This window comes from Natator depressus, chromosome 3 (assembly GCF_965152275.1).
Source record: "Natator depressus isolate rNatDep1 chromosome 3, rNatDep2.hap1, whole genome shotgun sequence".
Lineage (NCBI taxonomy): Eukaryota > Metazoa > Chordata > Testudines > Cheloniidae > Natator > Natator depressus.
The window spans coordinates 207,583,488-207,601,399 of NC_134236.1; the positions used below are offsets into that span (position 1 = coordinate 207,583,488).

The 17,912-nt window shown below is 50.1% G+C and overlaps 1 protein-coding gene across 3 annotated transcripts in view; it reads right to left on the reverse strand.

Moving 5' to 3' along the window:
• The window catches only part of MERTK (MER proto-oncogene, tyrosine kinase), a 60,619-nt gene that overhangs the window by 37,648 nt on the left and 5,059 nt on the right, over positions 1-17,912 (reverse strand). For all 3 annotated transcript variants that reach the window (XM_074947211.1, XM_074947210.1, XM_074947209.1), the window contains exons 2-4: positions 11,701-12,142; positions 9,101-9,201; positions 8,611-8,784 (exon numbers count right to left, since the gene is read on the reverse strand). In XM_074947211.1, coding sequence (XP_074803312.1) covers positions 8,611-8,784; positions 9,101-9,201; positions 11,701-12,142 — 717 coding nt within the window. The remainder of the gene's footprint in view (positions 1-8,610; positions 8,785-9,100; positions 9,202-11,700; positions 12,143-17,912) is intronic.

The window sequence follows — 17,912 nt, forward strand, 5'->3', positions numbered from 1 at the left end:
GTCACCGCATCTCAAAAAAAGATGTATTGGAATTGGAAAAGGTTCAGAAAGGGGCAACGGAGCAGCTTTCGTATGAGGAGAGATTAATAAGACTGGGACTCTTCATCTTGGAAAAGAGACGGCTAAGGGGAGATCTGATTGAGATCTATAAAATCACGACTGGTGTAGAGAAAGTAGATAAGGAAGTGTTCTTTACCACTTCTCATAACAAAAGAACTAGTGGTCACCAAATGAAATTAATAGGCAGGAGGTTTAAAACAAATAAAAGGAAGTATTTCGTCACACAACGCACAGTCAACCTGTGGAACTCCTTGCCAGAGGATGTTGTGCAGGCCAAGACCATAACAGGGTTAAAAAAAGAACTAGATAAATTCATGGAGGATAGGTCCATCAATGGCTATTAGCCAGGATGGGCAGGAACGGTGTCCCTAACCTCTGTTTGTCAGAAGCTGGGAATGGGTGACGGGATGGATCGTTTGATGATCACCTGTTCTGTTCATTCCCGCTGGGGCACCTGACACTGACCACTGTCGGAAGACAGGACACTGGGCTAGATGGACCTTTCGTCTGGTCCAGTATGGCCGTTCTTATGTTCTTTTATTTTTAAAAAGTTATTTTTTCCCCCCATGAACATGAATAACCCATTTTTGCACTAATCACTTCAAATTTGCCGTAGGCTGCATTTCTGCACATGCAGCCCAGGAAACAGGGGAGGAGAAAGGTGACACCCTGGTCCCAGTGAAGCCAGGCGCCCAGATACTATCGTCATGAGCGTGGTATAAAAACCTATGTAGAACTCCTGCTGACTTCAGTAGGGTCAGGATTTCACCCAAATACTTTAATTAAGAAGCAGAGAACGTAAGAGTGTGAAACCAAGGGGGAAGACCCAGTTCTGTAGCCCACAGCAGCGGCTGTTGCCCCATTTGAGAAATGGAGAGGCAGAAAGAGGAAGAACCCATGAGAATAGCCTTTCACCCTTTGGTTTGTTTTTAAAGATTGCTCACGTCATCCAAGTGTGATGACAGCAGCGGAACCCCCCAGGGTCCAGATGTGACCCCTACCCAGATAACAGTGCCTCACCCAAAACCTCACTTCTTACCAATGGGAACGTGAGCCTTGTGCAGAAAGGAGCATCCTGGACCGCTGCAAGGGGCCTGTGCGTTCTGGGGAATGTCGCAGGATGGATTTAACCCCCCCCCACCCCCCCAGGACCTGCTGGTGGCCACAGGGGTTGTGCTGCGTGAGGCTCACACTGCTCCCTCCTAAACATGCAGCAGAGGTGGCTGCCCTGCCAGTTTAAAGAGCCACTTGAAGAGCTTCCTTCTTTTGCATTTCCTAGGCACAAAGAGCAAGACACGTCCTACAATGACAAGAGCCGGCTAGCCCACCCCTCTGCCTGTTCTGTGGGCACAGGACCAAAGGCCCCCGCGCCCTGTGCAGCACCTGTTCCTAAAGGCAGGGGAACTTTGATGCTAATCTCCAGGCGGGACTTTTAGATCGGGTCCACCTCTGTCTGCCAGTACCCTCACTCCCAAAGAGGAACACTGTGGCCCAGATGCTCAGCTGGGGTGACGTGATGTAGTACACTGCAGTCAACAGGCTCTGCTGAGACGCACCAGCTGCGGTCTCGGCCCTAGGCTTTTATAGACGGACCTCAGCCTCTGGCCATCCTGGGACTTTTTAGTCCCCTACCTGCCCTTAAGTCAGGCCAGGGAAGTTTAAATCTCATACAAATATTTGTGCTGGAAATGGCCCACCTTGATTATCATACACAATGTAAGGAGAGTGGTCACTTTGGATAAGCTATTACCAGCAGGAGAATGAGTTTGTGTGTGTGTGTGTGTGTTGGGGGGGGGGGGAGAAAACCTGGATTTGTGTTGGAATTGGCCCACCTTGATTATCATACACATTGTAAGGAGAGTGGTCACTTTAGATAAGCTATTATCAGCAGGAGAGTGGGGTGGGAGGAGGTATTTTTTCATGCTTTATGTGTATATAATAAGATCTTCTACACTTTCCACAGTATGCATCCGATGAAGTGAGCTGTAGCTCACGAAAGCTCATGCTCAAATAAATTGGTTAGTCTCTAAGGTGCCACAAGTCCTCCTGTTCTTTTTGCGAATACAGACTAACACGGCTGTTACTCTGAAACAAATATTTTAGCGCTAGTTTGGAAGGGCCCAGAATTCTGGCCCTCTCCCTGCCAATGAAACTGCTCGACCTGCCCAGGTCCATGCCGGGGTCGACAGGGAAGGGATTTGACAGACCCCTGCTGGGAAAGGATCTGGACTGAGGGGGCTGGTGCGCTCCAGTGGGGACAGACAATCTAAGGCTGACTGGCTTCTAGCTAAAACACTAGGATGAAGGCATTGCTTATGCTTTGTGTTGGCCTTTGCTGATCACAAAGGAATGTCGGCAGTGCCCTTATCTGAAAGGGCGGCTTACCCAGTGGGACAGAGGCCAGAATACCGGGCAGTGCTTCCAGAATCCAAGAGGAAAGGAAAAGTATGTACACAACATGTTGTGGTATCCTCTGGATACCACAGCAGACTCAGAGTCTGGGTGTCCCCTTTCCCAGCCCACTTCCTCCTCGGCATGATCCTACATGCTGACGCCGGGGACACTGTTCCTTGGCGTGCAGGACACAGAGACAGGCCACTGAGACCAGGGCTCTCCTTAGGAGTTTGGGGAGGGCGCCCAAACTTAAGTGCCTCACTTGAAGTAACCAGGGGGCAGCAATTCTTTAAGCCACCTCTGCCGGCGAGGGGAGGAGCCCAGCAGCCCCTCTGCAGCAGGGCAGAGCTGCCCACCTACGCATTTTTTGCCAATGGACAATCTGTGTCTAAGGCAGCCATTTGGAGGCGCCGTGTCCCTGTCCACCGCAGGGTATTTGAGTGGGAGGGGTATATTTTCCTACTTACAGTGCCCCTGCTGCCCGCTCGAAGGATGGGGTGGGAAGCTGTAGCCCTTGCTGGTCAGTATGAGAGCTGGGGAAAGGAATCTTCCCATCGCACTGCTGGTGCGTTCTGCTCTCAGACAGACTCCCGGAGCGGCAGCTGCCAGCAAGCCCTATTACAGTCCCAGCACTGCTGCTGCCACGATCAATCACCTGCCCAGAGACGCGCACCGGGGGTAGGGAAAATGGTCTCTCGGTCCATAGGCTGCTGCAGCACTGAAACACAAGCGCTTGTTATGGGTCAAATCCTGACCCTTTAAAGTGAATGGACGCTTTGCCATCAGCTTGGCCTTTTGTAAGTAGACTATTGTGTAGTGGGCTAATAAATCAGACCTAACGTTGTGAATTATTCATATTCAGAGCCTAGACTACTGCAGAAGGGCCAATGGGTTCCAAACCTAAAGGGTAGAGTAAGGAACATAAGCACATAAGAGCGGCCTTATTGGGTCAGACCAATGGTCCATCCAGCCCCATATCCTGTCTTCTGACAGTGGCCAGTGCCAGGTGCCCCAGAGGGAATGAACAGAACAGGGCAATTAGCACGTGATCCATCCCCTGTTGCCCTTTCCCAGAGTCTGGCAAACAGTGAAACAAACCAGTGAGTTGTTAGAACTTGGTTCACTTTACATCTTCCGGAGCGCTGGCTCATCTTCCAAGCTGCCCAAATCCACAGATCACCCCTTTCCCAACCTCTCCGTATTATTTATCACTATTATCCCTTATTCCCGCCACACCCCAATATACGTTCCACACATTGAATCCACTCAGTAAACAAGGGCTCATTCAGTTTCCGCTCCCATCAGACTAGGAGGCAGAATGTAAAATAAAAACGAGCAATGCTCAAGAGGCAATTTGGTGATGGATATCAAGATTTCATCCACACTTGGATCCCCTTTACAATTATACAAGCAAGAGCTTAACGATTGTAGGAGTATTACCCTCATTAGATATACATCATATTACAACACCATTAACTAGCGTGTAGTTACAGAACTGTTCTAACTTTTGATAAGACTAATTACCACCAATTCTAGCACTGTGCCTGGTATCTCCAGGGGGAAGAGCTTGAGAAGTCTGAAATGAAACATGTTGCAGGTTTCTGAGGAATTCCTAGTTTCCATTCAGATTTTCATAATGCTTCTCAGCATCCGACTCCTTCTCTTAAAGTTAAATATCTGAGGTGAAAATGTGGAGTTTCCTCACTCCCAATAATTACAGGGTGGTTACCATGGAGTTAATGTACCAGGATTCTAAAAGACAGACAGGAATTCGGCAGGAGACCAACTGGGCAAAGCTGAGTAAAGCAGACATGAAGGACAGCTCTTGGTTATATGAATTAATGGTAATGACAGCTATCAGTAATTAGAACTGGGCTGTAACTACAGTATAGCTACTCTTTAATTATCATAGAAGTCTTATAAAGTACGTAGGAGAGAGAGAGCCTGGAGCACTGGGCCTGGTGCAAGATTCGAGGCCTGAACCAGAGGCCGTGAACCAAAGTCAGGCCATGGATTACAGCAGATGTTTACAAGTGCGCCGTCTGATACGCGACCTTGGCAAAAGTATTGCTAGCATAGCTAAAACACAGGCACTTCTAAGCAGCAACAGATACTGGGTGTATGTGAGAACACACTCCAGAAGATTAGCCCAGGGTCATCCTGAGCTAACGCCAGATAAGAGGATGTTTTGCCCAAGAAACCTGGAGCATAATACAAAGGGAGGCAACAAGCAGGTGTCCTGGAACAGGTGAGGTGGCACGGAAGATGTTTGTCTCGGTCTGTAAAGACTGGGGTACCTCACCTTAACCCTTTGTGTGGCCAAGGGGGCATCAGAAAGTCCTGCTGCAGACTGGGCTGAGTCCTTGCCACAGGGTACTCATGTTTTAGCATACCTGTAGCCATGGAGCCAGGGCAATAAACCTGGCCGAGTGCCCTTGTCACTGAACTATGCCAGTGGTCGTTCTTTCTGGTAGTGCTATCGAGGTCTGCTGAACCAACTGTTTGCACAGGGTTGGGAGAGCGCATGGAGAGAGCACGCATACACCTAAATGACAACAAAGTATGCCCACCTCCCACTGAAATTAATGACAGGTCCGACTAGCTCTAATAGTGCTCCCAGGCCTTTTGCACAGTGGTGTTTGTCAAAACTAACTGCCTTCACTTCCTAGCCACTGACTTTTACTAATGGGACTTAACCATTTGCAATCGGCTTTTTGCATGTTTTTGCAAGTTTCGTTTCCAACGTTCTCTCCTTGGGATATATTTTTCAGCTGATGTGATGTTATGGACAAGTCCTTATTCACGCTCCTGTTCTCACAGTGTTAAGAAACGCTTGGCACAATAACCCAAAATTGTTTAATGGGGAGCAGGGGTTATTCACTGGCTTCCTTCCTTACTTTTACATATCTCTGAAGTTTTCCTGTTTTCGATTAAAAATCCCATAAAAACAAGGCAATCCTTGTATTTCAGTCCTATCTGCCTGGCAGAGCTGGGATTTCCCAGCATTCTTTCCAATGGTTTCAAAACGCTTTTGGAAAGAGGATTTATTTTTACCTTCTAATTTTCTAGGCCATAATCACGGGGGTCAGGGTCTTACACTGAATCCTTTGCTCAACCAAACAGCCCTTGCTCATGCAAGTTGTCCCTTTGATGCCAATAGAGCGACTTGTGCAAGAAAAACTGCTCCAACCATCAGACCTAGAGTTTGCTAAACGTAGACAGAAAATGCAGAAGGGATGAGTCAGATCTTCCAGCTTTCGCTGCCTTCTAAAATCTCGCTCTGGAGCCCAAAACATGCCAGCTATAGCATACCACATGTACAGCTGGAAGTGAATCAAGCAAATTCCCCTCTTTGATCTTTTATGGCAAAATCCTCCTGGATTTTACATCACAGTGGGAATAAGGTCTGTTGCAGAGGGGGCGTGTCTCTCTCCCTTACTCATCGTGGTTTGCCAGGTCTCATTCCCCTCCCTACCCTCCATGCACATCCAAAGCTCTTCTACATCCCCATCCGTTCTCCCTCCTGGGGTCCCCTGGCAGCAGCAACAGAGCGTAACCAGGTGCGATCTCAGCAACACTCACACCAGGCTGTAGGCCAGAGTGAAACTCAGCAAGCGCCTCTCGGGAAACCACGTGCTAATGCTCAACCCCACGGAGCGATGAGTCTGGGGAGAAAGCTAAAACCAGGGGGGGGCGACCAAGGGCCCTGATCCTTGGCTCCAGCTTAGGAGTGCTCGGTGCAATTCAGAGGAGTTGCAGTCCCATAGCTGCTCTGACCTACATTTGCGGCCAGTGGCCTCAGGGGAAAATCCAGCCCAGGAGCCCCGGGGATCCTGCACCCACTATAACCCTCTCAGATCGCTCAATACACGGACGGACTGAATGCACCTCATCCGGCTCCCACGTGTGCCCGCTTGAGAGCCCACCTCCCGCTCAGCCCTGCCTGTTCTCACGGACGCTTACAGCAGGAGTCCCGAGGATCCAGCCCTTAGAGGAAAGGAAATACATGCAGTGACCCGGCCATGGAGAGGACCCAGCTACCATGCAGGAAACGCCGCTTTCACTTCCTCATTTCACTTCATTTCCTCCCGCCCCAGCTCAGAGGCCTACACAGCAGTTTTACTGCCCCGTGAGCCCGAGTCAGCTGACACGGCCCAGCTGCGGGGGCGGCAGTGTTAACTGGCGTGTAGACACACCCTAAGGAAACTGCTGCATGGGCTGGCAGGGGACCCGACCCTCAGAAGCACCATAGCAAAGCTAGAGCCACCTGCTGACTTCCCTTGCGATTCTGGGCTCTCTGCACCAAGACGTGCATCTTCTTATCAGAAACAGCCTCCTCCATAGACTTGGTGCTCGCAGGTCCCTGGGGCTGCTGGCTGGAAAGGTCTGTTTGTAGGTGCAAACTGCCTCGTCAAAAAAAATTTCCAACCCTAAACTGAAACCGGCTCGAAGCCCCAAAACCAGCCCTTTAGCTTCACGTGACCAAAGCCGATCTGTATCTCCCAGTGGGGAGACATAGCCTCTGCCCCCCTTTGGGAGCTACTTGGGGTATGACGAGTGTCCCCTTCCATTCCACTTCGCAAGCCTCAGCTCCGCGGCTCCGTGTTCCTGCCTGACTCAGGAACGGGGATCGAGTCTGCTGACCCACGCAGGTCCCTGGGCCCGCAGCAAGCTGCACTATCAGACAAGCCTGAGCAATGACTTTGTTTTCACCCTCACCATACTGAGCCTGGAGGGGAAGGCAAAGCCGGGACTTTCACCTCAGGAACAACCAGTTCAGCTGAGTTAGGGCTCACTTCACACCCTCTCCATGCGCTCACTCCAAGCGTAAGGCATTGTGCGGCCATGCAAGAGGCCTAGTTCACAGGGATGTGCAAAATCCTGTTACCTCCCAAATAATTCATGGTCCAGCTCATTCGAGTCAGAGAGTTAGCTGAGCTGAAGTGGTTTCACTGTTCAAATTTGGGAGGAGATCCCTAACAAGTGCTGTAATATACCTGCGCTCACAACCCCCCCACACTAAACCATGCCGTGCTCCGAGGTTAAAGCCAGTTCAGGTCACTGGGCTAACCAGGACTCCTCGGGCCTTATCCCACGGTTCTTTGTGCTCAGCTGCTCTCGTGTGAGAACGGTGGGAAAACTCGTCTGTCCTTCTGGGCACATGGGGGGTTGGGGGAGAAGGTGTTGTAGGCGGGCACTGGAGGACTACCAGCACTGGCCTGTGTCCTTGCTGCCAAGCGGGCGGGTTACCAGCCTCACAGGGGCTCTAGCCTATAGCCCCAGATGGGCCAGAGAGCCCAGGCTGAAAGCAGCATTGCACTCAGCCAGTGTGTGGGGATGGGTCAGGGGTTGGGGAGACACCCCAGAAAGAGCCTGGGTTAACTCTGCAATGAAGACATACCCTTATGGGCAGCACGCACCCAAACAAACCCTCCACAGCCAGCTAAGGCTCCTCATTTAACACACCATGTTCCTCACTTTCACTGATGGGTTCTAGAGCTGGGTCCCATGCGCTCCAATGGGCAGAGTAACACAGTGCACGCCCCACATTCCCCACCACCACCGTGTAACAAAGCATGAACCCTGACCTCAGCGGCATCACCTCCCCGGTCTGCTAGACAGCCCTGCACCGGGGAAGCGTACGACGCGGGAAGAGCCCTCGATTTATAAACTTCGAGGCCAGCCGGGATCAGCACAGCCCTGACCGGCTGGGCCTCCTGCAGACCGCCAGAGACCCGCAAACAATCACTGCAGCATCAGCCCCTGGTGGGGGTCACAGTTCAGGTTCTGCATTCTAAGGTGATATGGAGGAATGGGGCGTGGCACGATCCCCGTTAGGCCAACGTGTCCGTCAGGGCAGGGTTTGACTCTTTGTCTATCAGTGCAAGGATGTAACCGTCAATTCGACACGGGAGCGAGCCCTGCAGCGAGAGGAGATCACGTCTATTGCAGAGCAGGATGGCTGAAGGCAAGGGCCACCGTGTTCCTGGCTGCTTCTGCGTGCCAGCCGTTAGCCAGGCGCAGCCAGCCAACCGCCCGCCAGTGAGTTCAGTCGGCGAATGCCAGCCAGCCAAGCCGGGCAGCCGCGGAGCTTACCACGCTCCTGTTGTGGCGACGGCCCCCCATGCGCTGAAACCGCCCCCGGGCAACACTCACCTGGCAGAGTCAGGACCGAGGGGGAAATGTATGGCTGGTCATTCACCCTGCTGCTGTTCCAAAACCAGTAAATCTGCACGGGCTCCGGGGGCCCCACTGCCTGGCATGTGAGGTTGAACGGTCTGTTCCTGGTAACGTTCAGCCTCTGGGGCTGCCGAAGGAAGTGGGGGAGCCCTACGCAGAAAGACGAGGAGACGGGCACCTTAAAAACACTTGCAACAATAATACTACTAGTCAAAAAGGTCCAGGCCTGCCAGCATCGCTGCCAGGGCAATGGTGGCTCTCAGCACAGGCATCGTGTGCCCTGGCACCTGCCTCCCACACTGGGTAGCCCAGCCTGCTCCACCATCTCCTGCTCCTGGACTGCTCATGCCCACTCCCGTACAACTCCCGCTCCCCACTGCCCAGCCCCGTGCACAACCCCTGCCATGAGCTCTCCTGCCAGTGCGCTGGCATTGTTACTAAATGCCTCTTTCAGGCCCCGGCTTACCTTCCATCTGGACAAAGATGGGGTCTGACTCAATTTCCTCATTGTGGATTTTCAGTTTGCAGCTGTAGGACCCATTATCAGAGCGCTGAGCATTGGTTATGCTGTCAGGGGAGAGGAAAGGATTCACCTCGAGACTTATCACAGCAACAGCTTCCGTGCACTGGCACAAAAGATGAGAAATGCTGGAACACTTTTATGCTGGATCTCAGTAGGTATTACCCACAAAAATGGCATTAAAAGAATGTTACGGTTGCAAAGTCAAGCACTCAAAAGATGCAACCTTCTTGTGTATATGCATTATGATACAGTCTTTAACTGGACTCAAAGACTTTAAGGCCAGAAGGGCCGGTCATGATCATCCAGTCTGACCTCCTGCACCTTGCAAGCCACCGACCCGCACCCACCCACTCCTGTAACAGACCCCTAACCTTTGGCTGAGTTCTGAAGTCCTCAAATCATGATTTAAAGACTTCAAGTTACAGAGAATCCACCATTTACACTAGTTTAAACCTGGAAACGACCGCGTCCCATATTGTGGAGGAAGGCGAAACACCCACTCAGGGGAAAATTCCTTCCTGATCCCAAACATGGTGATCAGTTAGACCCTGAGCATGTGGGCAAGACCCACCATAATTACTGGATCAACTGCTTTTTCCCCAAAAGACCCTGCTTCATTCAGTCCACAGGGCGGCTGGTGCTCACTTACTGAGCAGCTGCCGAATAGATTGTTTTATCCTCAGGATTTAATGTGTGGGTCTGTGGTTGCCACTATTCAAACCCTGCTCTGAAAACAGAATTATTAACGTCCTTCTAGGCTTCTCTATGGTGCGCATCGGCATCGCTGCCATCGTTAAGTGCTTCACACATTTCTTAACGTTTATTTTCTCACGGCACTATTATCCCCAAAGGACAGGAGGGGAACTGATACACAGACAGGATACAGTCACAAGTGCCCACTAATTCTGGGAGCACCATTTGAGACACCCAGGACCTGATTTTGCAGAGGGCTTATCATTATATACTTTCCAAACCCAGCTCCCGGGGACTTCAGTTGTGCTCTGAGACCTCAGCACTTTTTACATCAGTCCCCAGGGTCTCAAGTCAGGCACCCGGTTAACGAGGAACACACACTTAGTGACCTCCCTGCACAGGAACCGTGTGGCAGATTCCCCCCCACCCTCCTAGCTCCTAGTCTCAGTCTCTCCCTATGGCATGGGGATGGAAAGGCCTAGGGATAGCATTTTCCAAAACACTTTAGGGGCATAACCCCATCCCCTTACAATGGGTACTCTTAGGTGACTTTAGGGGCTTTTGAAAGAGAAGAACCTGATGCATGCTGGGACGTTTGCTTTGAGAACAGCACATGTGTTTGTTTCAGGATTGTCTCACAGCTGTCCTGTTACAAACCACAATGGTGAAAAACACAGCTCTGGGGCCCTCTTGTAAATGACAGTCATGGACAAGCGGGGTTTTTCCATGGACTCAGAAGCTGTGTGGGAGGAGGAGTGCGGGAGGGGACAGTATCTGTGGGAGTCTATGTTTGGCTTAAAGAAAAGGCGTACTTGTGGCACCTTAGAGACTAACCAATTTATTTGAGCATAAGCTTTCGTGAGCTACAGCTCACTTTATTGGATGCATCCGATGAAGTGAGCTGTAGCTCACGAAAGCTTATGCTCAAATAAATTGGTTAGTCTCTAAGGTGCCACAAGTACTCCTTTTCTTTTTGCAAATACAGACTAACACGGCTGTTACTCTGAAACCTATGTTTGGCTTAGTGGATCTTCCTTTCCTTTTCCTCCCTACACTGTGGGTTTCATGCAGCCGATTCCCGCCTAGTGAAGGTTATGCCATGGTCCTGGGTCTGAGTCCTTGCTGAATGCCATCACCAGTGGATCTGACCCTAGGACAGAGAGGAGCTCTGTCCCATCCGAGAGCCAAACCTTGCCTCGTGGTCCAGCCGTCCTGACCGCAGCGGGACTGAGGATCTGCCTTCTTTAAAAAAAAAAGCCATGACTGGGGGCTCAGATTACATCAATCCCAGCCCCTGCTTCATGCCGGACCATCTGGGAGCTCTATCTCCCACCCGCTCTGTTCCTTGGTCTGTCACGCAGGGGGGTGGGAGATCGGGGTCCTGGGTTTGCTTTGGGGAAGCTGACTTAAAGCAGAGGGCTTGTGGGTGAGCCTGTGTTTTCTGTCATCACCGGATTCCTATTTTCCATCAGGCAAGAAAGGGTTAAAACTAGCTTTTCAGGTCTGCAGTTTTACCTGCCTGACACGTCAGGAAGGGTATGAATAGCCTGTGTTGTTATCAAAGACTGGAACAGCCAAACTTCCACCAGCCCCCGACTGTTACCCTAGCCCCGGGGTTGGTTCACAAACACCTAACTGATCAGCAAACACCACAGCCCCCCAAGTAGAAATCTATCCCGGGGCCTGACCCTGCTGGCTGAGCTCCAGGGGCACTCTTAGCAGCCGTTCTGCAGGGATCTGCGTGCAGAGATCTAAGCTACTGGGCTGGGCGAGAGTTTTTTAGCTGCTAAATACTCTTGAACTGAAGATGGCACTTGGCGAACCACCTTTTAAACAGCTGGCTAGTTTACCTGAAGGTAGAGATCATAGTTATTTCGCCATCGTCCATGACCTGGTAATGTCGAGTGGACATGCGGCCAGGCTCCTGCGGCTCCTTCCCGTCTTTCCACAAGGAAATGACAGAAGAGTCTTGGTTGAATAAGAAATGAGGTACCTTAATTGAGCAGTTAAACGTGAAATCTTTATGCTCATTAATTACTATATGGCCTACTGTGGGATTGAATTTAATTAGCTGTAGAGAGTGGGCCGCAGAGGCTCTGTCCAAGAGAGATGCATTGGCCTGGTCAGGATATGGCTCCGTGGGGGGTGTTCGTGCGTCGGCTTTGGGGGTATCATGCATCGTGGTTAGAAGGGAGCGGGGGTGTCGAGGCGCAGCCGGCCAGTCCACCGACAATGCTTGCGTGGATGGCGACAGGTGGGACATCCTCCTCTCCTGCTTTCCCTCAGTGTTCTCTGCAAAATAAGACCCAGGTTTATGACCCTGCTCATTGCCAGCAGCAAGCTCGCCGCGGTATTCGGCGTTCTGTGTATCTCAGCAGCCCCGAAGTCCCAACGCTTCTATTCTCCATGGCCTCACCCCAGGCATGGTGGACCCAGGCACACCCCATCCCCACAGTGGAGCAGACCCAATGCTAGCAGGGCGTCTCCGCAGAGACCCCCAGTCTCTATGCAGCATGTGTTCATGAGCCAGACTCTCGGCTGGTGAAGCTCCACCACCTGGCCTGAAATACCATCCACGGCTGCAGAGACCCCCTTCACCGATACTGCCGAGCCCAGCCCCTTGCTCAGGCAATGAGAGCAGGGCTCCTGCTGCAGAGGTACTGCAAGCTGTGGGGCGGGGGGGAAGGGGCACAGCTGTGTGAAGGGACTGGCCTCCATAAGTGATGGCTCCTCCCTTTGTGGATCTGTGGGTGCTCCTCCCCACGCAGCCCCTAGATCTGGTGGGGTGGAAGGCCTCACCCCCTGACAATTTGGTGCCCCCGAAGCCCTCCCCCAGGAGGGCGGCGCAAAGAGAGCACTGTAAAGGCGAGGTTCAGCGTTCTCGCCCCCCGCCATACTCCCAGGTGTTTTCCACAGGGGGGATGTGTCTGGCCCAGATGTTATGGTCAGTCCTGTCCACACCCCGCTAGTGTCCCCAAATGTCTCCTTCACTGCGGTACAAAACCTGACCCACAACAGTCCACGCACACCAAAAAGCCAAAGACAGCCACATGCACATGTGTCATCTAGACAACCAGTCACGTTCCTGACATCCGGACGGCCCTCTTCCCAGCACCCACCGACCGAGATGCTGCCATTAACACGAGGCTCTGCATCTCCTATGTACTGATTCCAACGCACCCCGCAATGAAGACAAAACTGGTATTTCCCTGGCCGTAGACATCACGCTGCACTCGACTGATCCTGGCTTTGCAGAACCCCATCCCATTAGAGTGCCTCAAAGCACTGCAGACATGAGCTATGCCCTGCCTATCTCACAAGGCCTTTGTAACCACTGGCAGCACCATGGAAGTCAGTGGGGCTTGGTGCAGGTGTTTGCCCCAGGATGGATTCGAGCTCCTTGAGGCAGGGACCCCATCTCCTGGGTGTTTGTACAGGGCCCGACACAGCTGGGGTGTGATTCTGAGGGGGGCCTCTGGTGCCTCTGCCATAGAAATGTTAAATGATGGGGAAGCACGGATGGACTGAAGGTTGAACCTGCATGGTCCTGGGGTAGAGTGCGGGGCACTAAGTGGAAGATCAAAAAAGCCAGGAGCGGGAGAGAGAGGATCCAACCCCACAGTGCTGAGAGCACTGTTGTACAGCCCCCACGTCATGCCTGCCTCGTAGCAGAAGGAAGGTCTACGGGGAAACCTGCTAGGATTTACACCCAGGTCTCCTCCACCCACACCCTGCCCCGTGCATGTTAGTGCTTGGCGCAGAGGATTATGCTATCACCAGAGCTGGGCTCCATCTTTTGGACGAACGGGTTAGCCGCTCAAAAACGCAGCTTCAGTTGACCCGAAACTTTCCACCAACCTGACCCGATTAGTTTCAGCTGGGAAAATGCTTTGCAGGGCCAGCTTCAGAAACCATGCCCATGGAGGGGGGTGAGGGGGGGTTTAGCCCAGTAACGTTAGGGCACTGGCTTAAGGTGCGGGAGATGCAGGTTTGAATCCCCACTCTGGAGCAGGGACTTGGCCTCAGTTTTCTCTTTCCCAGGTGAGCATCCTAGTCACCAGGCGCTAGGTTGTTCTGGGATGGGTCAATCCCTCCAGCTGAAGCCGTTACACTTTGTATAGACACAAACATTCACTGGGCCAGAGAGAAAAAACGGCAGCCTGGTGATCGAGGCACTCACCTGGACGAGAGGGGATGTGATGCAAATCCCTCCTCTGAATGGAGAGGTCAGACTGGGTCTCCCAGGCACTGCCCTACCCAGAGGGCTAACGGGCAGAACCACGCACCCCTTTCTGTAGAGGGCTGGAATGAAATGTTCCTGAGGACCCCAAACAGACTTCTCCGATTAGCTGCCAAATTCCAAAAGCGTTCAGAACAGAACTGGAGATTTTTTCTGGTTTTTCAGTTTGCTGACCAAAACGGGAGAAAAAAATCATTTCTTCGCCCAGCTCTAGCCGTGACCGGATGGCAGGCTCAAGGACACAAGGACTCTCTGACGCCAGGTGGGAGAAATCGATTTCTGCTGCTGAGCTACCCGGTCAGCTCAGGTGGGCTCTAGGAGCTACAGTTTGGGAGCATTCAGGGATCTGAGTGTCCCCAGGCAGAAAGAATTCAGTACAGGGTGATTTCAGTGAAAGCCCCTAGGAAGAGAGCGAAGCTCAGGAAAACATTTGGGCTGAGGTGAACGTTTTGCAGTTGCGAAGTTCACAATAAAGGCAAACCCCAGGAAGTAGAGAAGTTTGGACCAAATCCAACGAGAGCGAGCGCACACTGTGCTAGGAATAGGGTGGGAATGCTACCTGATTACATACCCCTCGCGCTGACATGAACCTTGGTCCCTGCATAGCCTAGGCTCACCCTTGTGTGACAGCCTTGCACTTACTGCTGCGAGCTGCCCAAGGACTTGCAGCATCGTAACCTCCATGACTTCTGCAGGGTCATGCAGCAGTTCTCTGGCAGAGCCACGGAGAGAACCACAACACTGAGGATGGACTTGCGGCTAAAGCCCATGAGTGGGAGTTGAGACCTGGGGTCTGTAAGTCCTTTGGCCTGTGTGCCTCAGTACCCTTATTTATCCCCATTTTATAAATCATACCTCACACAAGTGGTTAATGATCACAAAGGGTTGAGAGATCTGTGGTTGGAAGGCACTTCGTCAGGGTTCTTCTGCTGAGCTACCCCTCGGCAGGGGTTAGAATCCTACAGGGGCTACAAATTCATTCCTGTTGACTTGTGGCGAGTTCAGCCTCTAAATCCCAGACGGGATATAAAGTGCAGTGTGGGGAGGGATCTAGGGTCTGGGACAGTGTAATGTTACCAGGAGAGACCCCAGGAATAGCCAAGCACAGGCAGAAATGTGTTTTGTTGGTATTTGTTGTGACTGTATTTGCTGGATTTTGTTCTGCTGATATGCGTTTCTTTGCTGATATGCGTTATGAAGCCAAACCCCTAGCTGGGCATGGGGGAGCTGACAGGGTCCAGTGTCACCAGAGTGTTCAGTGCAGGGTGGGAACGCCAATCCCCCACTCACAGAAACATGGGAGCTCCCAGACCAAACAAACACACACTTCCCTTAACCTGGAGTTAACCTCGCGTGTGATGTTCACCATGTGCCTTCACCGACCGACCATGCTGCCCGCACATTCCAATCCCTGTTTTGTAACCTCAGGGTATGTCTGCACCCCAGTTAGACGCCAGCTGACTCGGGCTAAGGGGCTGTTTAATTGCAGTGCAGATGTTCAGGCTCGGGCTGGAGCCTGGGCTCTAGGACCCCGTGAGGAGGGAGGGTCCCAGAGCTTGAGTCCTGACATCTACAGGGCAATTAAACAACCCCTTAGCCCAAGCCCCTGGGGGGGGGAAGGGGGGGGCTAACTGCAGTGTAATTGCAGCACAATTGACTGCTACTTAAAGCTGCCTTACCTGAGCTCCTTTTATGGGAAAAAAACTGAAGATTAGGATGAAGAATTGCCTGTAAACGTCTACTAAAATTCAGGGTGGTTTTAAAAACCATTTTTAAATTTTTTTTAAAATAGGATTTTTTTTAATTTTGTTATACTAAGTTTTTCTTTTTAAAAATAAACCTGTTTAACATACAGTCTAAATTTAATACAAAATATGTTAACACCTACATTTATAATCTCTTAAAACATTTACAGAAATAATAAATATGGAAATCCATGAGCCTCTATCAAAAACTCTGAGTTAAAGGCTGCTTTTCCATATAAAGAAAGAACTGGGGGAGAAACATGGAACTTCTGAGGTCAAGCTTTATAAAAATAGCTCTGTAGGTCAATGTAAGTAAATTTAAGAGACTGTCTCATTTTTAAGAGACTTACTGGAGTAGGAATTTAAGTGCCAGTCACTTTCACTTAGGCGTATTTGAAAATTTGCTCAGGCTGACCTAAAATAATGAGCTTAATTCACTGACTACAGTAAATCCCTCTGTTCCTTTAAGAAATCATTTAGGTGTAAATACAAATCATGTTTTGATAGGTTTCAGAAAGAAAAGGAGTACTTGTGGCACCTTAGAGACTAACCAATTTATTTGAGCATGAGCTTTCGTGAGCTACAGCAGACATTTATGTATCCAAAACATTTAAGGTCATTTTGTTTAATAAAAATAAATTGTATTTGCTGTTGTGTGTAATTCCAGTTACCATCCTAACGCAAACTAGATCCCATTAACTTGGGTTTGAAAAGAGACTGGGAGCGGCTGGGTCATTACATATAGTGAATCTATTTCCCTAAGCTAAGTATCCTCCCACCTTCTTGTCAACTGTCTAAATGGGCCATCTTGACTATCACTACAAAACTTTTGTTCTCCTGCTGATAACAGCTCATCTTAATTAATTAGCCTCTTACTCCACCTTTTCATGTTCTCTGTATGTGGGTGTATATATCTGTCTTATTATATGTTCCGTTCTATGCATCCGATGAAGTGAGCTGTAGCTCACGAAAGCTTATGCTCAAATAAATTTGTTACTCTAAGGGGCCACAAGTCCTCCTGTTCTTATCTAGTAAATAAGCAATCATTCACCCTTTTCTAACATACTAAAAATATACAATTAATAGGAATCTGAAGTTATTAAGCTATATAATTGCTTAAACAAATGTATATAATTATAGTGCACCCTCCTAAGTAGCAAAACAATGTACCAAATCTAGTGTAAAGGCTCTATTGAGTTGTAAATAAGCATGTTTTAATGGTTATGTCAACCCATGAGAATGCACCTTTCTTTAGAAAATAACACGTACAAATGGAAAAGTTGCTTAAAATTTGTGATTTAAATCACTGTTTTGAATCACCTTGATTTAAATCAGACCTCCCAATTAGTTTCGTCTTTCCCAGCTGCACATTCCATCAACCAGACTAGATTTTCAAACATTTTCCCAAGGAAAGCTAATAGCAACCTCCTATAAAGGTTTCATTTCCCTCCATCCTTACATGGTACTTCTCCTTTGGAGCTATTCATTTGAGTTTTCCCTAGATTGATGGCACTCCCGAGGCCAATCTTGCATCAAACTAAAAGTAGCATTTTAAAATAATTTCTCAGAAACAAAGTTGGGTATTTTAAGATTCTAGATCTGGAGAATATTCCCCACACAAATCATTTTACTAGATTATTTTTAAAAACTTCTATTGGATTTGATAGGCAAAATACACTGTTGGCTGGATCAATCTGCTGTGTTGATGGCAATACAGTTATGGCTGCTTACCACCAAGTCATGGAAATGCAGGGCTGGAAGGGATCCCAAGAGGTCATCAAGTAGCCCCTGCACTAAGACAGGACCAAGTAACCCCGAGACCATCCTGACAGCTGTTTGCCCAACCTGTTCTTAAACACCTCCAATGGTGGGGATTCCATAGCCTCCCTTGGCAGCCTATTCCAGAACTTATCTACACTTGTAGTTAGAAAGTTTTTCCTCCTATCTCCTGGTAAGCCTATTCCAGAACTTATCTACACTTGTAGTTAGAAAGTTTTTCCTCCTATCTCCTGGTAAGCAGGAGAGTGGGGTGGGAGGAGGTATTGTTTCATGGTCTCTGTGTATATAATGTCTTCTG